The following is a 26,283-nucleotide window of genomic DNA, read 5'->3' as shown; positions in this document are numbered from 1 at the left end:
GTATGGATATCTCTCATATGTATTTTTTTTAACACTACTCTTACTGCCATTGTGCTGGTCCAGGGTGTCCTGATGACATTTGTCTTCACATAAGAAGGCAGAAAAAATTCTATACATATATACGTATACATGTTACACACACATATAATATATAAAACCATAAATGTTGAATTACTTATATTAATATATGTTATATGATTATACTTATATGTTATATATTTTTACATTTTAATATATGGGGAGGAATTACAAATGGAGATATTAACCAACTTTTTTGCTGTTGTCTTGGTGATGACTACCTCTAGAGTAAATCGTATTCACAGCCTCTGGGAACATTTATTTGTCCCAGAGAAAACAGGACACAATTTAACAAGGGGAAAACAAAAAGGCAATAGATTTTTAAAAAATTTATAATAGAGGACTTAGTCTTGAAAGCCAATGAGCTTTTGATTTGGGAATTGCCCAGTTTTTTTTTTTTAAAGAAGCATTTTGAGCACTAAAAGATTGGCACTGAATATAAAAAGCAAAAACCCTGAAGAAGTTGGGTTTATACCATAGAGATAAGAGTAGTTATTTAACAATAAAAGGGTGCGTTTTTCTACCCCTACAAGGAGAAGTCTTGGTTGCTATACCAAGGGCAGATAAGAAAAGATCTAGGAAGGAGCCTTACTCCACTTCTCCCCGGGGTTCAAGGCAGAATGAAGTTCCAGGGGCTAAATGAGGTGGAGATTAGGAGGAGCCTCAAGCACCCCCAGTGTGATACCAGAGAACAACTGACAGCCACTGTACCCCAAGGAGAGGCATATATGTGACTGAAAGAAGGCCAACAGACCCCAGAATCCCGACAGTTGGGAAAAGGAGGGGGTCGTTCATAGTCTTCACAATCAGGAGTTCTGTGAGGTCGAGGTCTTCTAACATAGGACGAAGACACAGAGGCAGGCAACCAAAAACTATGTGGCGTTCCTCTCTCAGCAGAAGCCAGCGAAAGATTGAGGACAAATGAAGAGCAAATATCCCCTTCGTGGTAACTGCGTAATTTTAGCACAAACTCCAGAAACTCAGATGGAACTTAAGGAAAAGTGTGTAGAAATAAATCCTGATTGAGGATTCTAAAATCTTAAAAACTGAGCTCCCTTAAAATCAATATGATTAATTTTTTTTTACCATTTTGTAGAATAAAGACTTAATATAGAGGGTAAAATGAGAGGAAAGGAATACTAATTTCTGTATTTAAAATATATAATATACTTAAGCATATAGTTATAAGTTATTACATAATATATAATCACATATAATATATACATAATTCATATTAGTATAGTAATTAGATACTTAAATATTTTATATATTTTAATATTTGAAAATTCCCATATGTATGAAAAATTAAGACATACATGTTCTCAATGTCAAAAATTATAATTTGAGACCAAGAGACTAGATACAGTATGATATATCTACACACACACACACACACACACACACACACACACACACACACACACTCTGTTGGTAGCAATACACTTTATCCTGGAAAGGTGATATTAAATAGATGATGCAGCTTACACTTGATGGTATCTTAGAATCAAGAAGCCATGGCAGTATTTGTTTTATCAAACTCACCGACATGTAGACATTCTTGGAGAGGCAGAATGGCATATGATGCAGGGGTGAGACTTGAGAATCCCAACTACACCAGTTTTGAGCTGTCTAGGGCAAGTTTTGCAACCTTTCTGGAACTAATAATAAAATTCCAAACTTCTAGGGCTGATGGAAAGGTTAAATAAATTAATGCCCATAAAGAACCTAGTTATACACCTACCTCATAGTAAACAGGAAATAAACATTAGTTATTATCATCTGTGAACATTTTAAAGCATAATGTTTGCTTTTCTTTGTCACACTTCTGAATGTTATTTATAAATGTGTATGATCTATTATATGACAAACTCTTGGATTTTAAAGTTAGTCTTCAGTTTACACATAATCATCTCTATAGCATGGGAAAAATTCTAAAACAAATTCTAAACTCATTCTTAATTTTAAAGTGGTTAAATAAACTTAATTCAAACTGCCATGTGTAATTGAGATCAACAGTCTGTGAAAAAGCCAAGCAAGAGAGAATAGGAGATTCCAAATGGTGCTTGATAAACATTCATTCAGTACCACAAATACTTATACAAGGGAAAAGATAAATGATTTAATTGGGCAACAGTTATTGTTAAAGGAAAATCAAGTAGAAAAAACTGAAATATTTAGGTATCTATCAAGAAGTAATGAAAGCCAGCTGTGGAAAAAGATGCTGTAAGAGACAGTTTCTGTATTACAAAGGAAATAGCTGTACAATGTCAAGAAGGGTGACATCTCTCCCTTCTTGTGGTGGAAAGATGGAATGCAAGGAAACCCACCACAATAGTCATAGTCACAAAAGCATTGTCCACATAAACTCAGCATCTTCTTACTGTGCTGTGGTTTGAAGATTTTGCTTCATCACTGTTACCACCTTGGAGAGATCAGCAGGTGGAAGCAGAAATCAGCCAGGGGTGGATTGCAAAGAAAATAGAACTAATGATTAGAGTAATTGTTATGTAAATATATTTCTTAAAAATTTGATGATGGAGAAATGTAAGGCATTAACCTAGTAAGAAAAGAAGCTAGGTTAAAGAAAAGAGCTAAAGAAAGAATGGTTGTTTGGATCACTTGTTTTTAACTTCTGTAATGTCTTGAGCACATGCACAGCCAGAAGAAAAATGACGGGTCAAAACCATGAGAACAGGGGATACCAGAGGAAGCCAGATTGGGCACAGATTGAAGGCTAAGACTTAAAAAGGGGTAGAAATGTTGCCTCTGGGATAATAGGAAGTAGATAAAAATAGGTTCACGTCTAGAAGTCTGATGATGGCAAGGAAGCTAAACTCAGGGAGTTTGTGCCTAACAATGTTTTTTTTTAGAGAAGCAACTGCTAGATCTCTGAAAGTGAAGTGAGAGAAAATATGCTGAAAGAAAATGTTGTTAATAAATACCAGTGTTTTGTTTGCTCCTTTGAAAACACTGCTTCACTTTCTATAATAAGATAAAGTTTTATCTCAAGAAACCTTGTTAAATATGACTATGGAAAACTCAATTTATAAACTTCTAGATAGAGTCTACCTAAAGCAGGACTGATATCCTGCTTACATAGCTTTGTCTAGGGCTCAATAATTGCTTTTGATAACATTTGCTTTAAGCAATTTGGGGGTTGATAGTAGGTATTGACCTTATAATTTATTTGAATAAAATATTTTGGTACTTCATGAATATCCTTACAAAAAAATCAAAGAAACAAGAAAATATTAGGGCCTTTCCCTAGTACAAAAAAAAAAAATGTTAAGCCTGGGAAAGAATTGATGTGTCCCTCCAGCTTTATTAGAAACCCAAACCACTGATTATCAGGTCTGGTGTGTGCTGCTTGGTTGCCTTGAACAAATGAGCCATGGACACACATATAAAAGAAAGACATCAGACTAGACACACTATCATTTAGAAGGAATTAAGACAGCCATATTGTATGCTAACTATCAGTTCATCTACCTCCTCCCTGGTGTCACTTCTCTCTAGAGGCTACTTAATCTCATTGAGACAAGACAGCCTGCCTGATTGATACCGAAAAACCTTTTGATCTTATATCAAACAAGAGTTAGACTAAGAGAGTGGTACAGCAGGCAAGATGTCTGTCTTCCAAAGAATTAACACTGCAGGAAGGAAAGTAGGAAAGCAGTAATATCTTACTTTGGAATTCCATAAACTAGGTTTACTTAAATAAGGAGTGAAAAGTAGTAAGTCCATCCCACTGAATGAATAGGGTTTGTTTGTTTTTAGTGATAAAGCACAAAGAGTACTACAGCTATGAAACCTTTCAAAATTATCAATTTTCATATAAGTGTTATAATAGTGATGGAAAACAATCGAAGTATAATAAATGTGAGAACACCTGCCTTTTAGCGCTTGACTGTAAAAGACAGGTGTTTGTCACCATCAACCTTTACTGCTAGCATATATTACCCCTACTAAAGAATTTTCTTGGAAGAAAATAAATTTCTAGGAAGAGACTTGTGATTTAAATAGCATATAGTGTGCTTTGTATAGAAATTATTTAGCAACAAGCTTGAGAAACTGGCTTTGTAATGACCAGAATATCTGTGAATATACTTGTGTGCCTGTAAAGTTATCAGATCATTATTTATACATCAAGAAAATCATAGAAATGTATGTTCTCTATTCTAACACAAAAGGTAAATTAAATTATATCAGTTACAGTTTACATACTTAATATAATGGTGGCTTTGAAAACTAGTCCAAGAGTATAATCATATGAGTGAGATTAAATACATTTTGGTATTCAGGGAAAAATATTAGGAAGAATACAGTGTTTTCTTTTCAGATACAGATGATTTGAAAAATAACATGCTCTCTAGTTTAGTGATTCTGCCAATTGGATCACAGCCTTGATATATATTTAAAAAACTTATGATATCTGATATTTGGAAAAGTATATCCTCCCACTAATTGGCATTTTTAAAGTCTGGAAACTATGAAGAAATACTACAAAAACAGTGTCAGAAACGAATTAAGGCAGAATAAAATAACATATAGATACTTATAGACAGTATTTATAATGATGAAAAACCAAATCAACAACAACTAATATTGATTTGAAAAGAGTCTGGTAAATTATGGCTGTCTGATTGGAATAGAGTATATGAGCGTCTTCAGAATAAATTCTGATCCTCTTGGGATTTTTCTTCTAGTAATTCACAAGTCTTTAAACTACTCACTACTCAATTGTCTATTTCTTTCTTCTCATTTAAAATTTACACTGGATCTTTGTTCTACTATCTTAAAGGCACCAGGGCTGTTGTTTCCTGAACTCCTATGAGACCCACTTTCACGTTTCTAAAAGAATGCAGAACCTGGTTTTGATTTTCCTCCACATCTTCATTCTTCATCATCACCTCTGATAACTTCAAAATTCATGCTAGGGAGCCATGAGATACCTCAACTATATAGTCCCATAATCTTGCTACCTGTAATCCTCCAACCCCACCCTATCTGAGTTATGCACCAGCAAGATCATTCACTGAATTTAATCATTACCAGTGCTAAGAATATTCCTTCTCCACACAACCCCAGTTCTACCACTGTACCTCTCCATCTTCCCACCTCCCACCTTGCTTTATATTCACCAACTTCAATAAACACGAAAACCCTCATAGTTTAATGCCTTCATTAACTTTCTATAAAATGGGACCCTCTTCTAGTTTCTTCTTTTCAGCCCCTTTTATCATCCTTTCTAACACTGAGTCTCCAGTTCTCATTACCCACTGTGTCGGTGGATAAACTTATATCATACATACTCTAATTTGTCTGCTTTAACTGACAAGCATTGCTGGAGAAAACCTAGGATTGCCTATAACATACTCACACTAGCTTCCACTGTGCTGGAAATGCTAACAGCAATCCGCTGATTCATTGCTGGGAACATTCTCTCCAACAGCTCTACAAACATCATTCTTGCTCATTTACCTCAAAGCCTTTTGTATCTTCCCTGTACCATTCATGCAAAGACTTCATAAAACAATCAACTATAAACAGGTCTCATCTACCCTCCCCTCCTCTTCACCTCAATATATAGCTGTCCCTTCACTTAACTCCCTCCATTTCCATCTACTGCAAAGGCACTATTACCAACACATACCTAACCCCCATTCTTATACTGTTAACCTTGAGATCTCTCCTGAAGTCTAATGCCACGTTAAAAGTTTCTTATAACATGTCCCAGTGCTTAGTCTAGAGCTAGTGTATGGTTGACACCCAGTAGATATTTATCATATGAATGAATAAATAAATGTATCTATACACGAATGTGCTACTTTCAATACGATTCTAAAAAAGTAGAGTTACTGGAAAAGAAAGAAAAAGAATCATCAAAGAGGAAGAATGTTTTCTTTTGTAGTGGAAAGCAGCTTTCTGCTCCTTCTACTCCAGCTGCTACTATTATCTTCAAATCTAGTATTGGAGCAGTCCAGTGATTTTTTTTAACTGAGGTTTTTTTAGGGTTGTTTGGAATATGGAATTGGACATACATAAGATTAATCTAGTTGAAATAAAAGCAACCCGATTGCATATACAATGTTTTAAAGGGCAAGAGTTAAATATATATTACTTAAATACACAGTATATCTAAAGTTATATCCTTATAAAAGCAGAAAGTGTGTGAAATCACCCCCAAACCACCCTGATTATGAGCTTCCTTTTTGCTACCTTCAGATTCCTATAGTCTGGTAACCACTGTGCTTTCTTCATTCTTCAGGTGTATTGGAAGTTTGTAACAGTGTAAAAAACGGTCACTTACCACATTGTTCTATATGCTTTTCCACATGCTGTTTCTGTTATGTATACTATTTTAAATTTCTTGTGATCTTATTTAAAATATATGTTTATACATTTTAAATTCTGTTTTTCTGATTTCTTCATCTATGATATTTTTGCCCCTTAAATGTGGATAAATTCCAGGAAGCCCAGAAATAACATCTAACCAGATCTGAGAAGGGGAAGGAGAAAAATGGCAAATAAACATCTTCCAGTATCGGGTTAGGAAGATATTCCCTCTTTCAATGTGTTCAACAAATGGGTTTAATAATGCACATTTCAGTATAAAACAGTTCACAACAGAAATATTTGCTACTCAGCCCAGTTATCCTGGGAATTACACAACATGGACCATTTTCAATAACTCTTTTCATTATAATGATTTCCTCCTGCTCAAGCAAGAGAGATGTACAAACCAGTTTTGTCTAGAAATGTAATATGTTGAGATACAAATAGATTGAAGAAAAATTAAAGCACAAATATTTTCATCACTTTGGTTTGGTGTTATAGTCTTTTTCAAAGTAATTTAACTTTAAAACTTTCGAACAGAATGTAAAGTTGCTTTTTATAACTTGTAAAAGCAGGTTTATTTTAAAGACTTAGTAAAGTACTGGCAGACCAAAACAAAAGATGAAGACATATTTTTAGGAGACCTGTTGGTTTCTTTTAATTTTGTAGCTTAAAAATCTTGAAGTGCCTTTTGAATAGCAAAAAGTAACACTATGTTTAATATAATTTAATATTCACTTAATTTTACAGTCTAATATAATCCAGTAGAGTCTATAGATACTGTTACTTAATAAAACCATTCACTTATATAAACCTCTTCAAATATTCTGAATGAATCTAAGTATAATGTCATTCATTTAATCATTCATTCATTTATTCAGCAAACAGGTATAGAATGTGTGGAGTAAATTGTGAGTTAATTCCCCAAGGAGTTTTTCAAATAATACAAAGAATTAATGTATATTTATATTTCACTATAACTTATAATAATCACCACAAAAGAGATGTCATAAAAACGCATAGGACTGTACAGATCTGTGATAATTATCTCATTAGGGTGACAATTTAGTGCATAGAATTGTGTGTTTTACAAGGCTGCCTGAATGAAAATCACACAAAGCACTGCCTTTATTCATGGTTTTAGGCTTTGAGTTCTCAGAATTTTTTACCATGTTTGCCTAATTCTTGGGAAGCAAAAATTAAAGGTGCATTTACTTGCTGAGCATGTATTGTAAGGCACTAAGCTGGGCACTAGTCATATATATTAAAAATAAATAGAGCATGTATGGTCTTCACTTGAGGAATTCCTAATCTAATAGAAGAAAGGGAAAAAAATGTTTCCACTGAACATGTCTTTCATTGTTCCTACATTCTCACAATCATTGGAGTTGAACTTTATTAGGCACCAAAACAACCACATTATTTTATCAATGCCCCTTAGGAGTAGCAATCAAGACAATTGGTTATGGTCAATTTTACGGTTAGCCCATGATTGTTGATAAGAGAGTCACTGTTTTTTAAAGAAATAGACATTGCTGGTACAACCCACACATGGGTTAAAAGTGCTGGGATAGCATTTCTGATCAACTTGAGCAACAAGCAGTCTTTGATGATCAGAGTCTCTGATCTCTAAAAGTAGGGTCTGCTTGAAAGAGCAAAATTCTACCCAGGAAGTGAGAACTGGGAAAGATTTGCTTATGAGGACTCTTCCTGGTGACATGACAAGTCTTTCCCCTCCAGAACTCTAACTCTGTGAATGAGAGTAGAAACAGCAGAAGGAAGAGAGAAGAGAGAGAGCAAATGCAGAATAGACTAGCGTATGAGAGAGGATGTATAGAAAAAAGTAAGAAAAGGCAGAACTTATGGGTGGGAGGGAGGGAGAGAAGGAAGAAAAGAAAGGGAAAAAGGAAAAGGAAGAAAAAGACTGAACATACAACACTAGTGGCAAGGGCTCAAAGGATGTGATGACTGTACCAGTTGGACTCAGTGCTATGCAGTAAATCCTGTGCCACGTGCACAGGAACAAGGACAGTAAAACTCTAAGAAGTGACAGCTGTTTTTTTCTGGAAGAATATTAGTAATAATCATGGCTAACATGTACTTTCTATGTGCCAATCCTGTAAATGCTTACATGGATTAACTCAATAAATCATCAGGACATAGCTACTCCGGAGGCTGAGGAAGTACTGCTTGAGCTCAGAAGTTTGAGGTTGCAATCAATGGTGAGCTGACTGCACCACTGCACTCCAGCCTAGGTGACAGAACAAGACCCTGTCTAAAAATAAAAAAAAATAAACTAGGGAGTCATATTCATTATCAACTATTTTATCAACCCAGATAAAGAAACTGAGACTCAGGGAAGTTAAGCAACTTACCCAGGGTCACAAAGCTAACAAGTGACAGACCCTGGATTTGAACCAACATAGTCTCGTCCCAGTGTCCCTAGTCTTAGGCACTATGCTACTCCTCTCATCAAGCATGCAAGAAGCTGAAGCAATAAGCTGTTGGATTGAGACTTGAATCTGGCCACCTCTGGCTTTCAGACTGTATTTCTCTATGAGGAAAGACAAATGTTTTAAACAAAACTCACATTTGTTATACACACATTCCAGTGTAGGAGATAATTTCAATTAATTGAATATACTTGCTCTGTAGTCGTAAGCATTTTATATTTTATCTTTGGTGTATGAGACAAATTATCCTTAAGTAAAAGTTTAACAATCCCAGCTGAAGGCTGCTAGTAGGAAATTGTCTGGAAATAAAATACCTAAATTTCAGAAGATTATACTAAAGTGAGTATTATAGATAGTTATTCTTAACTAGTAAACTGTAACCTTGCCAAGGACAGGCCAGTTGCAAGCCTGGGTAATAGGAGGGGAGTTCATTTATTCATTCAAATATTTATTTAGGGCCCACTATATGCCAAATGCTTGTTTTGGTGATACAAGAGCCTATATAGCAAAGTTCTGGCTCTCCTGTAGAAAACATTCTGGTGAGTATGGTGGAGGCTGACACTAAACAAATAAACAAATAAGCCTATAATGTGTCAGATGGTGACAAGTGCTGAGAACAAAAAATAAATTGAAGTAAGATGGAGAAAGGGAAGGCCTGGGGTGAATGCAATTTATGTAGTGGAGTCAGAGAATGCCCCTCTGGTGACTTTTGAGTGAGCCCTGAAGGAAATGAGGAAGACAGACCTGTGGGTGAAGAGTATTTCAGCTGTAGGGAGCAGCAAGTGCAAAGACTCAAAGGTGTGACATACTTGATGAGTTCAGGAATGGCAAGGGGGCCAGTCTGGATGTCATGGAGAAAGCAAGAGGGAGAGTGATGAGAAGAATCAGAGTAGTGGTGGGGTAGGGTCAGATTGTGTAAGGCCTTACAAACCATGAAAGGGACTTAGATTTTACTCTGAGAGAAATGAGATGTCACTGAAGGATCTGAATACTGAAGAGGACTGATATAATTTGGCTTTGGTTTTAAAAGGATCACTTTGACTGTGATCCAGGGTGATCAGTTGGGAGCCTATTGCAACAAATGCAATAGACCAGGTGAAAGACGAAGGTGGCTGCACCAGTGGTCAAGCTGTGACTATAAGGCTAGCAGGATTTTCTGATGGATTGCCTATAGAGTATGCAAAAAACACAAGAGTCAAACTTGGTTGGTAAATTTTTGACTACGTGACAAAAGAATACATTTCTTCACTTTCTATGACGAAAAAAATGTAGGTGAAGGGATTTTGGGAGGTCAGTTTTGGATGTGTAAGTTTGAGATGTCTGTTAGACATTCATGCAGAAATATCCAGTAAGTAGATGGATATACGTGTCTGAAATTCTAAGAGGATATCTGAATGGAGATATAAATTTTGGAGAGTCAATATGCAAATAATACTTAAAGTCATGGAACTAGATGAGGTTACCCAGAGTGAGAGTGCAGAGGGGAAGATGAGGTCTGAGCACTAAGCCCCAGAATACAGCAATCTAGAGGTTGGGAAGAGGAAGATGTAACCAACAAGGAGAGTGAATAGGAGTGGCTGTGAGGGAGGTTGAGAAGAAGCAAGGGAGTGAAGTCCTGGGACAATGAAGGCAGCAGTTCAAGGAGAGTGAGCAAGGAACGTGCATGGGACTTTTCCCCTGATGTCTTCTATTTTCTCAATAAAATAAAAAGCAAAGGCATCATGACACTGAGGCCGGGAAGAAGGTGCTGGAAATTCGAGAAGATAGGAGAAGCCGGGCGCGGTGGCTCAAGCCTGTAATCCCAGCACTTTGGGAGGCCGAGGCGGGTGGATCATGAGGTCGAGAGATCGAGACCATCCTGGTCAACATGGTGAAACCCCGTCTCTACTAAAAATACAAAAAAAAATTAGCTGGGCGTGGTGGCGCCTGCCTGTAATCCCAGCTTGGGAGGCTGAGGCAGGAGAATTGCTTGAACCCAGGAGGCGGAGGTTGCGGTGAGCCGAGATCGCGCCATTGCACTCCAGCCTGGGTAACAAGAGTGAAACTCCGTCTCAAAAAAAAAAAAAAAAAAAAAAAGAGAAGATAGGAGAAGAAATGAAATAATCTCTGGAAAGCAGGATAGAGAATTGACTAGAGAAACACAGTAGCATTGCCTATAAGTGGTGTGCTGTTAAAGAAAGCTGCTCTTTTAGCAAACGTAGAAGAGGGTGGCTTGGAGGCCAGGTGCAGTAGCTCACGCCTGTAATCTCAGAACTATGGGAGGCCAAGGTGGCTCGATAGCTTGAGCTCAGGAGTTTGAGACGAGCCTGGGCAACATGGTGATACCATCTCTACAAAAAATACAAAAAACAAAAATTAGCCGAGTGTAGTGGTGCATGCTTGTGGTCCCAGCTACTTGGGAGAGTGAGGTGGGAAGATCACTTGAGCCCAGGAGACAGAGGTTGCAGTGAGCAGAGATCATCCCACTGTACTCCAGCCTGTACTCCGGAGCAAAACCATGTCTCAGAAAAAAAAAAAAAAAAAAAAAAAGGGTGGGTGGGTGGGTTGGGTGGCTCTGATTTGCAAAATTCAGTCTCAGACTTGCTCAGCTTCAGTGTCGGACAGAAGATTTGCAGAAGTTGTGGGAAGGACTCTAACAGAGTTAGGGCCAACCCCATGGAGCATCAGCCTCTAGTGCCTGCTCAGAATAGGACTGCATTAGGTAAAGTATTTTCCAGGGTGGCCTAAAACAGCTGGAATCAGAGAAGGCCTGACACTGACTAGCAAAAGCCAAAGATGAAGGCTAATGTGAGAAGAGGCCATAAGTTTGAAAAGAGTTACTAAGTCAGCAAGTGGGAAGCAGTGTAGGCAGGTAGGAAAAGGAGAGTGAAATAGGTCGGGTTTGTGGTTAGGGGTGAGACAATGAATCCTAGAAGGATGATGGAAACCTATTTTTATGTGCACAGCACAGGGAAAGGCTTGATAACTTCCATGGGAGTAAATGAGCTTGTAAAGGAACAATTCAACTGCTGATTGTTAAGTCTTAGAAGATACCTCCAGATGTCAGGCAAGACCAGGAGGAAAAGCTGGCAATGCAAGACAAAGGAACATTGAATCAAGAAGTGGCAGAAGTCGTCTGTCATGACAGCTAAGAGAGAAGAGAATTTTGAGAAAATATTGAAAACCAGTGTTAGAAGTGCAGGGCCTAACAACTAAGAAAATCCGCATCTGACTGCATCAGTGACGGTGTTGGACAGAACAATTTCATGAAAGAGACAAAGGAGCAGACATTCCTTGAAGGTGAAGGAACCTGAAACTGTAAAATGAATGTCCACATCTGGACTGTCCACCCGAGAGCTTCTATCGGGTAGGCAGCACTGACTACATAATTTGCATGACCCAGTACAAAATGAAAATGTGGGACACCTAATTCAAAAATTATTAAGACGGCAAAGCTGAAATTATACCAAGGCTAGGGCCTGTGCTACACTGAAGGACCCATGAAGCTGGCCCCACAGACAGGAAAGAAGAAAAGTAGAATGTCATCTGGAAACAGCAGTGGGTTTCTCCAGGATGGTAGGTCTGGGTGTTATTTTGAGGCAGAGCTAGGCAAAGATAAAAAGCTCTCTACTCCCTGTGCCACTAGATATTTTTATTTGGCTCCCATCTCAAATTCAAAACCTTCATCAGGGCATCTTCTTTTGCCGTCTGTCTTTTATCTCTTGTGAGCGGCACCATTTTTTTTTTAATACCTCAAACCCAAAACCTAATAAGGAGTTTGGTCCCATGCTTCAGTTTCATTGTCTGCAAAATGGAGATAATTGGGTTTAAATGGGCAAATTACGTAAAGTGCTTAGAGGTATCCTGGCAGGCTGTATATGTATCACTCTTCTCATTATTGTCTGTCTTCTTAACCAAACCCTGTCAAATGTTTACTTCAAATTCTCTCTGGTAGACATTCTTTCTTTCCCCTCTTTCCTAGACTATCACCCGGGGTCTTTTCACCACTTGCAGGATCCTGAAGGTTGGCTTCTCGGACTCCCCCTTCTTGCACCTGTGACTGCCAAGTCATAGATTTTTGCAAAGCTTTTGTCCTATCACTGCTCTAAGAGCTACCCTTTCTGCTTGAAGATCTTAAATCGTGTTTTCTGCCTAATAATCAGGTTTAAGTTTCCCTGCCTGGATTTCAGGGCTCTTTTTGACATATGCAGACCCAGGTGGGTCAGACTGATTTAGCTTCCTGAGCTTCCTATCCACCACTCTCTATGCTGCTTTTGAGGGAGGTCATGATCGTGCAACCCAAAGATGGAGACTGAGGGTGTTGGAACAATAAAAATGAAGATTTTTACCAGCCATGCCTAAGAGTTCATCCTCAAAGGAGATAATATGGAATCCATGACAAGAAAACCGATAAGTGACCAGGCACAGTGGCTCATGCATGTAATCCCAGTACTTTGGGAGGCCGAGGTGGGCAGATCACAACAAGGTCAAGAAATCGAGACCATCCTGGCCAATATGGTGAAACCCTGTTTCTACTAAAAATAAAAAAAATTAGCTGGGCATGGTGGTGCATGCCTGTAATCCCAGCTACTCAGAGGCTGAGGCAGGAGAATCACTTGAACCAGGAGGCAGAGGTTGGAGTGAACTGAGATGGCACCACTGCATTCCAGGCTGGTGACACAGTGAGACTTTGTCTCAAAAAAAAAAAAAAAAAACCAATAAGTAAGATGTGGCCTAGAAGTGTGTACCAGGTGACTTCTGAGGTGGAAAATGTTCTGATAGCACCTGTGTTTCTTATGATATATCTTTTTTTTTTTTTTGAGATGGAGTTTCGCTCTTGTTACCCAGGCTGGAGTGCAATGGCGCGATCTCGGCTCACCGCAACCTCCGCCTCCTGGGTTCAGGCAATTCTCCTGCCTCAGCCTCCTGAGTAGCTGGGATTACAGGCACGCACCACCATGCCCAGCTAATTTTTTGTATTTTTAGTAGAGACGGGGTTTCACCATGTTGACTGGGATGGTCTCGATCTCTTGACCTCGTGATTCACCCGCCTCGGCCTCCCAAAGTGCTGGGATTACACGCTGAGCCACCGCGCCTGGTCTATGATATATCTTTTATTCAACCTATACTTACTGTTCAAGGATGCTGGACTAGGACTCCGAATATAAAGTCCTCAGCCCCTCCTAACTTTGAGTCCATCATCCTTTATGGCACCATGCATATAGTCCTATATACATTTTTAAAGCCTCTCTTAGTAGGAGTCAGTGGAGAAGAAAAGCACAGGGACTATGTGGTCAAGGTACCTGATGGCCTATGGATAAGGATAAGAAAGCTGGGAGGAAAATGGCTGACAAGGTAACATTTGCATATCAAAGGTCAAGAAGCCAAGGAACTGTGGAAATATCCGTGGGAGGTTAAAAAAAAATGCATGGGGACAAGTGTGGTAGGTAGCTCCCCTTGAGGGTTTTTAGAGAGAGAGTATGGGGTAGGAAATGCAATGTCATGCTAAGCCAAAAAGATAAGGCAAGTGGTAGGGAAGAGACTGATATGGTGATTGTATTAGTCTGTTTTCACATTGCTACAAAGATACTACCCAAGACTGGGTAATTTATAAACAAAGGACTTTAATTGACTCACAGTTCCACATGGCTGGGGAAGCTGCAGGAAACTTACAATCTTAGTGGAAGGGGAAACAGGCATCTTCTTCAAAAGGCAGCAGCAGAGAGAGCAAGTAAGAGCAGGGAAAACTGCCTTATAAACCCGTAAAATCTTGTGAGAACTCACTATTACAAGAACAGCATGGGGGAAACCACCCCCATGAACCAATCACCTCCCTCTCTTGACATGGGGACTACAATTCAAGATGAGATTTGGGTGGGGACACAGAGCCAAACCATGTCAGTGACAAACATGGAGACACTCAGCACTTCAACCGAAATGGAAGAGGACATAGTGACTATGGAAGAGTAACCAGTGAGGTACCTCTTGCAATAAGGCAGAAAATTAGGGGTTTTAAAGAAAAATACCAGCAAATATATGGGGTATAGATTTAAGGGACATTATTGGGTGGTCACTGTGCCACATCGAAGCAGTAAGAAAAGGAAAAACAGAACTACGTGGAGGGAAAGGGGTAAGAAAAACAGGAAGGAACAGAATAAGGAGATTCAGCAGTACTGAGATAAGATCTGAACAAGACGCAGAGGTCTCCGATGAGAAAATCCACCCTCTCCTCCATTCCTCACATACCTAGAGTCAGCTATGGTTTTTGTCAAGGCCCAAGATAATCTCGGGTGTGCTGTTTCTTGGGTTGCTCTTCTGCAATAAGTGGATGTTTCACTCCAGTTAAAAAGAAAGACATGTCCGTTAAAGGATAGTTGTCTCCCAAAAGAGAAAAAAATGGAAAATATGATTTTGTGAAAGGGATACTGACTATACACAAATATTTATTAAATGTCCATTACATGCAAAATGCATATTCCAGGCATTTATTTAATCCTCACACCAGCCTAATGTGGCAGATTATAGTACCCCTACTTTAGGGATAAGGGAAATGGGTGATCTGAAAGCTTAAGAACAGCCTAAGGTCATAATAAAGCCAGACTTTTATTCCATGACTGTCTGGTCCTAACTGCCTATATTTCCCTCCCCTGAACATCTAGAGAGGACCTTCAAACAATGCACATGGTCTGATGTTGTGGAAAATAAGAACACAGAGAGAACAGCTGTTCCTCTACTCACGTTTTAATAATGGCTTTTAATCAATAACTGAAGAAATATGCTGGAACCTTTTAAATTCACAATATATTGCCTTTGACCCTCCCACCCCCACCTTCCCACTGTCTCACTGGAGTCCAACTGGCACTGACGTTTTTAATAGTTTACAGATAAGCTTCAGGACACCTTTGAAGAATTTCTGTGATAACCCAACATTTCTAATCTTGGATATCCTGGTTCTATGTATACTATTGTAATTTATTTATCACATTTTTATTAATGAGGGTTGATTAATTTATCACTTTTAGTTCTGGCCAAATAATTAAAGCCTACCTCCCCTTCTCTAATGGAAACACTAGTGAATTTCCCTAATGTTTTTCTAGAAGTCTTCATTTTTATTCAGTCTTAAAAACCTACAGGTTAAGTTAGAGAGAATTAATATAATCCACATTTGAAATCCAGATACCTCTCTGGGTTGCAGACATCAGAGTCCTATCCTCCCATATTACTCTTGTTTAGGAGGTTTATAAAAACAATTCTATAATTACGGCACCTGGCATGTCATGCTGCTCAGAACTACAGCATTTTCAAGCTGCAGCAGCTACAGAAATCATCCAGTCAATAAATTATAAATCATCATTTATTGATGAGGACCTTAAAGCCCAGAGGCTGAGTGTGTTGCCCAAGGTCATACAGGTAGTTTGTGGCCAACTCCAGTTTAAATTTCAGGTCTTTCAATACCCAGAATAGCAACCTCCATTATATCTTTGTATCTTCTCTTGTGAAGATAAAATGGTTTGTTGTCTGTCTCCAGACTATTTTATAATATCTTTCTGAATGATAAGAAAACTCATTTAATAGGAATGGACACTGAAGGTCAGAAGAATTAAATGGACTGGTCAGCAAGGATGCAATGAATAGTAAGTACCAAGAGAGAAAGAACTGGGAATGAAAACACAAGTCTTCTGACTTAGAAATCAAGGATTCTATCTTTTAGGACATGGTCACATAGATATTAAGGATATTGACAAATAAAATCAGCAATCTTTCCAAACTCTGGGCTCTATAGTATCTACCTCAAAGTCTAGTATTTGCTCTTTTTAAATAAAATATATTTAATTGGAATTTTGAAGCAACAGAGATATTTATCTAAACACATTTTCTTCAACCAAGATTTTAGAAATTTGTCTTTCAAACAAATCTAGAAATGTACCTAAACACATTTTCTTTCAGATAAAAATGTTTTAAATGACTAATATCGGCAACATGAGAAAAAACAGACCAAATTTACCCCAAGTAGCAGGATGACCTGGCTTTCCTGTTTAAGCAACATGGAACACCAGTCATCAACTTTCAAATGTTATTCTAGTTATGTCACGGTGTTCCAGTCTGTTCTGTGCCTGCTTGGCTCAGCAACACTCCCAGAAAGGGACAAGAACCGTTGCTGCATTCATTGACCACTTACTAGAGCCAGAGGGCACAACCAGGAGTTGGAGGATTGTTAAAGGGAAAACAAGAATAATATGGGAGGATAGGACTCTGACGTCTGCAACCCATCTGCTGGATGCTCTGGGGGAACTCAGGGTGGCTCAGTAAGATAGAAAGCAAACTACCTCAAGGAGTTAGAGCAAAGGGGGATGTCTTCCAGCTGAAGGAATTCCAAAGGTTTTATGGAAGAGCTGAGCGTTGCAAGGGTGATAGGACTTAGAAAAAAGGGCTAAAAAGGTAAAGAACCGTAGGTAGAGAAAACATATTGCTGAGGTCCTGAAATTGGCACATAGATCCTTAAACTTTATTAAAATACTTTGCTAAGATTATCTAAAAAATTATTCTAATGTATTCTCTGAAGGAAATAGAAAGAAGTAGTCCCAAAGAAGAGGGTCTAAAGGATGTGAAGGCAACGTTTCTGTAGACAAACATTTATTAGACATAAAATGCTTGCCAGTTATTGTGCTAGGTACTGGGGATGCAAAGAGATGAGTAATTTTGAAAAACTTTATAACAAGGTTTAGCAATCAGAACCTTGCTTCAATTTACGGTAAAATGCTTGATCCACAGACCTACGTCCTGATATATTTTCTTCTAGCCATTGAAATAATTCCGCAAAGAATTCCATTCTATGTTATTTTCAGGAAAAATCCAGAATAAGACAACATAAAATAGATTTACATGTGAATATAGATCATAAACAGTATATAACTTCATTTAATAAGACAGATTTAATTGCATAATAGGATAGACACAGAAGGCCATTCATTCTGAAAGAATCGGGTTGCCTGGCTACGCCATACCTCTAGCACTAAAGCTGCATCCCTCAGCCCCACAACCTCAGCATGTGCTTCCTTCACTTGTCCTTGCTGCCAGGCCATTCACAGAAGTTTCTCCCTGGGTGCCTTCTTTGTCCCTCCTTCTACCTCCAAGATCACACTTTATCATTGTTCACCCCCACTGTATTACACCTTCGCTGCTCCAACTGAGTGATCTAGCATGTACACACCTTTTAGCTCAACCAAAAGCAGCTATGGCAACACAGTTTTTAGGCCCTGTGTGCAGCTGAGATGCAAGTATTATCTCAGAAAAGAAATGTTAGAAGCCAGTGAAAATTACAGGTCACTGTAAATAGAAAGAAAATATAGGTATTTTAATGTGATTATCACATTCTTTTGTAAGTATATTTCCATAGTTATTTTTCTGGTTACTCAGAATTCTAATATAGATGATGAAAGGATCTTAAGAACATGTTTCAAACATGTCATAACAATATGCCAAGAACATACAGGTATTCACACACACACACACACAAAGGAAAAAGAAGATATGGGTGTCTATCAAAAAGGGAAAATTTTTAAAAGACGATGGCAATTATACAAATATGAACATAGTACTGACATGTTGCACAAGGAAAATTATAGAGTAGTAGAACCAATGGAAGCAGAATGTTCCAAAAGATAGTAATGTTTTGGTTTTTTTTCCTGCTTAAATGTTATAAGCTACTAGGTTATATGTATTTTTTTCTCTCATGGCAGATATCAAAATCATTTCAAGTTTCACTGCCCATATGCAATCCAATAGATCACATGAAACAATAAAAAGAAAAATCCAGGTCATTTCTAAATTGATAGAAATAATTTAAATAGAAGACTGAGCTTTAAAAATCATTTAAAGCTCAGAATTTTACAAAGCAAAAAGTTGATAATACAATTGACTTTTCCTAAGATATTCAGCAAACTTTCAATAATATAGTTTAGTGGAAAACCCAAGAAAATATCTTGGAAATGCCTGAGAAAGGAGAGAAGAATGCATTAAAATGCACTGCATTTATATTATCCTATTTCTGTTTAAATTATAGTTTTTCATAATTACTCAATAAAGATAACATTTACATAAACACACAAATCAGGTTAAAAAGTAGGGTAACTTGTTTCAAAGCTAAACTAGAAATGTTTTTTGAAATGTGTAGTAGGTTATAGCAATATCTCATTTCTGAGTTTCTGAAAAATGTATTTTATAAACTCAAATAACCAATATAAATCAGAAATGAATTAGACTTAGGTGTACATCATGCAATTATTATTTTTAAATAAATTACTCATTTCCTTAACAAGGTTAAAAATTATAGACCAGAATTTAAAATTTTATGTTTGTTTAAGTGAAAACAAAACTTTACAGATATTTGATATATAAATGCTCACACATGAAACACATTCCTTATGTGACACTAATAAGTCTTTCAGTGTAAGTTACACCACCATATTTGGAAATAAGTCCATGAATTCTAATTTTTAAGTATCTGTAAGATGATTTGCAACTTTAGAATATCTGATATGTGGTGTGAAAATACTGGTTGGAGTCATTCTAGAGTCCTATATATTCATTCTCAGAAGACTCCTAAACAAAGAAGTTGGAATTTGGTTCACAGTTCATAAACTCTGAACAAATTTTGTTATGATAACCTGTTACCCACAGCAGAAGTTATCCATAAACAAAAATAATCTGGTATTTACTAATTTTTTACAATCAATTGTAAAACTTCCTTGGGTCTGAAGCTTTAACCAACTGGGATTTAATGTGAACCATAACCAGGAAGAGTGAACAACAATAAATTAACATAAAAGATGGCAATAACAGGAAAAAAGGACAGAGAGTTAACACTCAGTATTAACATATATAATTAAAGTTTCATTGTTTTTTACATTGCCCAAATCAACTAGTAACCTAAATCATGGAATTTCTGATCTAAAAATGGTTGTTGTCAAATTCAGTAATTAAAAATTCAACCCAGTGTGGAAAAGACACTTCTCTGTGAATTTCAAAGATATTTGTAGCTTACTATTTTTTAAATAAATGATTTAGTCAAATAAATTCTAGTCATGATGTGCTGGTTCCTATTTACTGGCAATTATTTCTGGATTATATAAACATGTTAATTACCATCAAGTAAATCTTGTTTTAAAAAGCAAATAAGTGTGAACAAGTACCAAAATGGAGGATACCCATTTGTGTCTCTGGCTTAAAGTCTAATTAGTGATTTCTAGTGATCCAATATTTTATGTAAATATAAAATCTAATTTGCTTTCTTCAATTTATAAGGTATGTGAGTTTATAGATAGCTTTACAAATGCAAATTTTGTTCAGAAAACTGGATCTTATTTTAGAAGATATGCTCTTAACACAAAATGTATTTTATGAATTATCTTAAGCTTAAAGACATACAATTATTCACTTTTATTTTTTAGGAAAAAAGTATTATAATGCATTGCAAAATATATGCCACTGGAAATGCATCAATTTTTATTTCCCTAGCCCTACCTCACACTGCAATATAGAATCAATTTAAAAAGGCAAAATTTTGATTTACTGTGAGATTAATAACATGGTTTTAAAGTCAAAAGATTTATAGAAGTAGTATTTCCAACTCAAACAGAATTTTGCTGGGTTTTAATTTTTCTACAAAGAACTGAAGTAAGTAATTTTGTGAAAAGTTTTGCTTTTAGATGTTTTAAAGGGTTTCAAGTATTCTACAGATACAGATTTTGGAGAATACTAAATTCTTTCCAAAAAGACAGCTATTTCAAGTTTTCTTTTACTCCTTTGTAGAAAGTTTTAAAGACATTTTTTTTTTGTCCAAAATCTCATTTTCACCTAAAATAATTGTATTCAAGGGTTTATCAGCAGGTAAAGTATACATTCTTACAAGGTTTCAAATTTCAGAATTCCAATAATGCATTTAAACTGAGCACTCCTCTTTGTGTGTATATATCTACTATCTGCAGTTCTATTATTTGCACTAAATTTTAGTCTTTTTAGCTCCTCTGAAATACATTAGTGAACCCTCAGCAGTTAGTAACCACTTAATAATTGTGAACCCGCCAGCCCCTTCAAGTAGATCGTTAACCATAAGAGTGCCTGACAATTTCCAAACCATATCCTCTAAAAGGAAAATATAGGGCTTTGTGAGGCCGAAAGGAAGCGAAGGAAAACAAAACAAACGTAGCTCATGCTGAAAGTGAAAAGTGCTTGGACAGATTAGTATTTCTTTTCTGTAAGGCATCCTGCCAAACTTTTTTTTAAAATAAGAGTTATTTTTTGGTCTGATTTTTCAGTTTCTTGGAAAGTATTGGTATTTACCACCCCCATCGGCCCCTCATAATTATTGTTGGTTGTTTTCTGTTTGTCCCATCCGTCCACGTCACACAGTGAGGATAACCCCCACTTTACCCTGTCAAAACCCTAACTCTTGGAGACCCTGGGTTTGGAAACTCCGCCGACTCCCGACACGTCCCCACTCTCTCCCACTAACGCCGCTTATTTTAGTCGCGGGATCCCCCTACTCCAGTTTCAGTGAAAGCCGGAAATTTTCATTTAACTCCCCCGCCCCCGCCTCGAGCCCTTCTAGCCCCCGACGCGGAGACCGGAGCTGGGGATCCCAGAGCTCGGAACACTGCCGGGGCTCGGGCCGCCTCCCCTTTCTCCGGAAGGCTTTAATTTGCACACTAGCTTGCCTCTGCGCCAGGAGCCCCCAGCCCCACCGAGGGGTGGCTCTCCCGCAGAGCTGGCTTCGTGGGTCCCCGCCTCCCCAGCGCGGTCTCCCACGCTGCCTCCCCGGCTGGGGCCCCCAGCACCGGCCGGAGCTCTGCGGCCCCGTCCGCCCCCAGCGAGCCGCGCGGGCGGCGCCCTCCGCCGTCCCTCCGCCCTCCGCCGCTGTGCCCACCCCCTCGCCGGAGAGAGTACTAGTAACTCCTTCCCCAGAGTCTGATTACCTGCTCCGCCTGGCCGTGGACACGTGCGCAGAGCCGACTGACACTCGCAGCCCCCTCGGGAGGCCGGACGCGACTGGGCCCCTCAGGTGAGGAGCTGTGCGCTCGGGTGGGTGGGCTGCGGTCTGGGGGGTCCCGGGGGAGATCTGAGGGATTGGCTTGGGTCCGAGGCAGAACTGTGGGTGGGGGTAAGTGGAGGGTGGCGGTGGGGGGGGGCGGGGGTGAGGGAGGGGAACCCGTGTTTCCCTGGAACCGACTTTGGTTAACCCCTTACGAACTGTGGTTGGTTATGGGGGCCAGTTTTGGGGAGCTAGAGGAATCTCCTGACGATAGGGGAGATCCCATGCTAGGGACACCCACGACACCGAGATCCTGCTTCCACGTATCCGTGCGCACACACACCCACGCAGAACACTCCTCATCCAGTTTCTCCAACGGAACTGGAACTCTACTCGGACACTCACATAAATTCACATTTAGGGTTTAAAATGCACTGCCTCTGGGGACTCCATGATGGAAAATGTGCTTCTATCCCCCATATTTCCCCCTCCAAACCTCCCCCTCCAGCTCGCTGAGGTGTGGGTGTGGGCTCCACCTCCCCTCCACGAGATAAATGTTAACGCAGGCTTCCTGCGGGCGTGTTATGCACAGAAGAGTGCACGCAACCGGCCAGTGCCCAGGCTTGGAGCCCCGCGAAAACGCATGTTTGCTTTAGTTTCCAAGTTTACTTTTATAATTTAAAATATTGGAGTTAAACACACGCCCCGCGGTGAGCAACCCTGGTACCCGCAGGGCGCCCGACCGTGTGCACATGGGCGCATCTGCGTGTGCGCACACGCGGGAGTCGCGGTCCCCGGTGTGGCCTCTTGTCGCTGTGCTGGTGGCGACCCTTGTGGTGCTTGGCAGGCTTCGGGAGAGGCGCATGAAGGATTTCATTGAGTGTGAAGACAGAGAGCAGAGACAGAAAGCAGAAGGAGGCGGCTGCAGCCTTTGTAGTCGCGGAGGAATGCGGAAATGTTGAAGCACTATGTCAAACTTTTTTGAAATGGGGTCAAGTCACATTCAGCCAGCGTGGGAAAGCAACAACAACAACAAAAAAAAGTGGAGGAGAGGGGGGGAAAAGGCATTGCTGCTCCCGTTTCTCTCCGCCGTAGCCGACCTTCTGGGGGGCGAGTGGGGGGAGAGCCGGGGCGGTGCGGGGCCCTGCGGGGGAAGCAGGCACAGTTCCCTGCGGGGGTGGGACGTCCTCGACGCTTCCTTCGCTGCGGAGCCCGGGGCTAGACTCGAGCGGGAGGGGGATGGGGGGGACGGAGGAAAGGCGGGTTGGGCGGCCAGCGGCGACTCCTCGGCTACCTGTGTGGCCCTCCTCGACCCGGCTCAGACCCCGGGCAGTCCCTGGGGGCTCTTTCCTCGGATTTTAAGTTCTGAATGGAGTGAGTGCCAGAATCCCTGCTCTGGCCGCGGTCCGCTCCACCCGCCCACTGTGGGGTCGCGCTGTTTGTTTAATTCCTGGCAAAAGGCGTGCGGGCCAGCGGTTGCAGGACAGGTAATTCCGAGGTGACCCGGGAATTCCGGACACGCGGCCGGCGTGGCGAAAGTACTGACGAGGCCGCGGCGGCCGTGAGGGAGGGAGGCCCCCTAGTCCCTGATCACTGCTGAATGGTGAGGAAAGGTTAGGGTACCCTTCTCCGGCGCTTTGTTGTGCACAGGGCTCCGAGGCGTCCAGCTGCAGCCTGGACCTGGCCTTTAGCCGGAGGGGAAGTGGGGCAGCCACCTCCGCTACCTACAGCCGGGAGGTCCTAGGAGTGGGAAAAGGTTCCCGAGTCCGAACCCCGAAGGCACAGACCTTCTTTCTCACCCCTGGAGGCGCAGAATTTAACCCTCCACCCCCCACCCTTTGAAAGAGAGGTTGAGTTTTGCTCAGGTCGAAATCAGCTTAAAACTTCAGGACCAGGCGCGATTATGCTGTCCTCTTCCTGAAGTATCTTTTAAGGACGTCTCCCAAGCCAAAGTGTGGCGAACACCCCGTTCTTCCCACCCTTGGGATCCCGTGGGTGATGGGGTCTCCCTTCCCCCAAGGCCTCTCGCTCGCCCACCCCCGAGTAGCCCCAACCCTCCCGGACCAGATGGCTGGTCTTCCCAAGGTTTCCGCCAGGGAGGTCCTCCCAGTTGCAGAGAGAATTCCGTTTCCAACCGGGACTCTTTTACCCCAAAAAGACCACTTGTGTGTGCAAGTCGTTTTTAAATGTCTCCTCGTAGAAAAACTGAAAGTAGAAAGAAAGGAAGCAATTTCTGAGCAGATGTCTGACCACCCCTTCTCGCACACTCCCAGCATCGGGTTACAGGGTCCTGGGAGCCCCCACCCGCATTCTGCGGCCCCACACGGATGGACCCACAGTCTTTCCGCTCCAGCTGTGCGCGACCCGTGAACGCCCTCCGGCACCCCTGGACCCCCTCTCCCTGCACGTCCAGGCCTCAGGAGGTGGAGAGGGTGGCGGCGCAACACAATGATATAGGGATAAATATTAAGCCGTGACATTGACGTGCCCGGTGCCTCCCCTCCCCCGCGCTCCCGGCACACTCTGGGCTGCTCGGCACGCCCCCTCCCGTTCCACTGCGTCCCGCGCCGCTCATCCCCGAGGGGCCCCTGCAACCTCTCCGCGCGAAGACTGCTTCAGCCCTGCAGGGAAAGAAAAGTAACTTCGCTTTTCTTGGAGGAACCAGGAAGGATTAAGCGGCTTGGGAGAGGGCAGGAGCGCGCGAAGGGTAGCGATGGAGGCTTCGTGAAGGAGGAGGAGGGGAGTCTGGAGGAACCCCGAGGAAGGCTTCTGGGCTGTCTGATTGCACTTTCTTCTTATCCTCCCGTCTCCTTCTTTAGGTGCAATGATTCTGGACTGAGACACGCTTGGGCAGATGCTATGTAATCGTCTCTGTCTGTGCTAAGGACTTCGCTTCGGAGAGGAAAGAGGAGGGATCGGCTCGCGGCGGCGGCGACTCTGCAGGCGGAGTTTCGCAGCGGCGGCACCAGGGTTGCGCCAGCCCCGCAAGGAGGTCGCTCCAACCAGCCTCCACAGCCTCGAGAGCCCCAGAGTCCAAGCGCCTGAGCCGGCAGGAGGCAAAGAAAGCGAGACCGAGCTCCGGGGAACCCCGGAGGAGGCGAGCAGCGGCCGCCAGCTAGTTGAGCGCACCCCCAACCCGTCCCAGCAGCGACGCGCCCGGCGGCGTCCAGGCGGCATGGAGAAGGACGGCCTGAGCCGCGCGGACCAGCAGTACGAATGCGTGGCGGAGATCGGGGAGGGCGCCTATGGAAAGGTGTTCAAGGCCCGAGACTTGAAGAACGGAGGCCGTTTCGTGGCGTTGAAGCGCGTGCGGGTGCAGACCGGCGAGGAGGGCATGCCTCTCTCCACCATCCGCGAGGTGGCAGTGCTGAGGCACCTGGAGACCTTCGAGCACCCCAACGTGGTCAGGTGAGCCGGGGAGCTGCGCCCTAGCCGCGGGCGGGGAGGGCCGAGCTGGGAATCCTCAGGCCCAGGAAGGTTTGGGGCAGAGGGCGACTGGGGAGGTCCGGCGTAACCCGTTGATCTTGCAGTGTGAGAGTTAAGTTTTGTCGACAGAGCCGTGAGCCAGAGCCGGCGACCTTGCCAGACGGCGAGCAGAAAGACAAGTCAGAAAACGTGACGTGCACGGGCTTTCCGCAGCTGTACAACTTACAAGTTTTTTCTCCCAACCCTCCCTGAAGGAGGGTCCGGGAGAGGGGGGTGCGTTTTAGGGACAGAATAAGCCAACCTGAGACATGCCCTGCTATCCCCCGCTTATTTTTCCTGGCCATGCAGTTGGGGAATTTTTGAAAGAGTGAGTGAGACTGGAGAATGAGGATGCGGTGTGATAATCAGTGAGCATTTTATGGGTGGAGTCTAGTGTCAATCAGGTTAGGAAGATGCAAAACATCAGAGTATTTTTGCCAATCATACTCGCAGTTTCTCTTTGTTAATGTTTCGTAACAAGAATGACTCCTGGTGGTCTAAGGAGTTTGAATGCTGATGCGCAAATTCAAACAGCGTCGTAAAAATTTCTTCCAAAACGGTTATCCTTGTATCTCTGGGTGGACTACTCTTTAGACTAATTCTCTAAAGGGTTAAATGTGAGTCCAAGATGTGGTATGGTTAGATCATAAATGTTCTGCCCATGCTTTTCCCAGATGGGTTGTGCTAGTGGGTGGGGAAACAGCAGTTCTTAGTCTCCCCTGTGTGGTAGCCAGTATTAAATGAAAATGTGTGACTTAGGATAATGGTGTTTTCTTAGTGATCCTGGAATTTCCCCATTGTGTGGTTGACATTGTTTGGTTGTGCCATCCTTTTCCTTTTTAAACAGAAATGCATTGAAAAGGAATGCCTAGAAACTTCTACAAATTGGATTGTGATTTTACCTTTTTCGACTTGAGGTCATGTGTAGCGAAAGATCTTTTT

At 41.3% G+C, this 26,283-nt stretch overlaps 1 protein-coding gene and 1 long non-coding RNA gene across 6 annotated transcripts in view; one reads left to right on the top strand and one right to left on the bottom strand.

Moving 5' to 3' along the window:
* LOC101041147 (uncharacterized) overlaps positions 1-21,910 on the bottom strand; it is a 75,615-nt gene extending 53,705 nt beyond the window's left edge. The window contains exon 1 of the long non-coding RNA XR_012512113.1: positions 21,821-21,910. This is a non-coding gene — a long non-coding RNA (uncharacterized LOC101041147). The remainder of the gene's footprint in view (positions 1-21,820) is intronic.
* Positions 1-26,283, top strand: part of CDK6 (cyclin dependent kinase 6) — a 462,424-nt gene that overhangs the window by 208,548 nt on the left and 227,593 nt on the right. The window contains exons 1-2 of one of the 5 annotated variants that reach the window (XM_039472766.2): positions 21,819-21,906; positions 24,696-25,284. In XM_039472766.2, coding sequence (XP_039328700.1) covers positions 25,052-25,284 — 233 coding nt within the window. In that variant the 5' untranslated portion in view covers positions 21,819-21,906; positions 24,696-25,051. The other 4 variants (XM_010345323.3, XM_074379437.1, XM_074379436.1 and 1 more) reach the window with 4 other exon arrangements.

The sequence above is a fragment of the Saimiri boliviensis genome, chromosome 10, assembly GCF_048565385.1.
Source record: "Saimiri boliviensis isolate mSaiBol1 chromosome 10, mSaiBol1.pri, whole genome shotgun sequence".
NCBI classification, from domain to species: domain Eukaryota; kingdom Metazoa; phylum Chordata; class Mammalia; order Primates; family Cebidae; genus Saimiri; species Saimiri boliviensis.
This window is presented reverse-complemented; position numbering and strand designations above follow the sequence as displayed.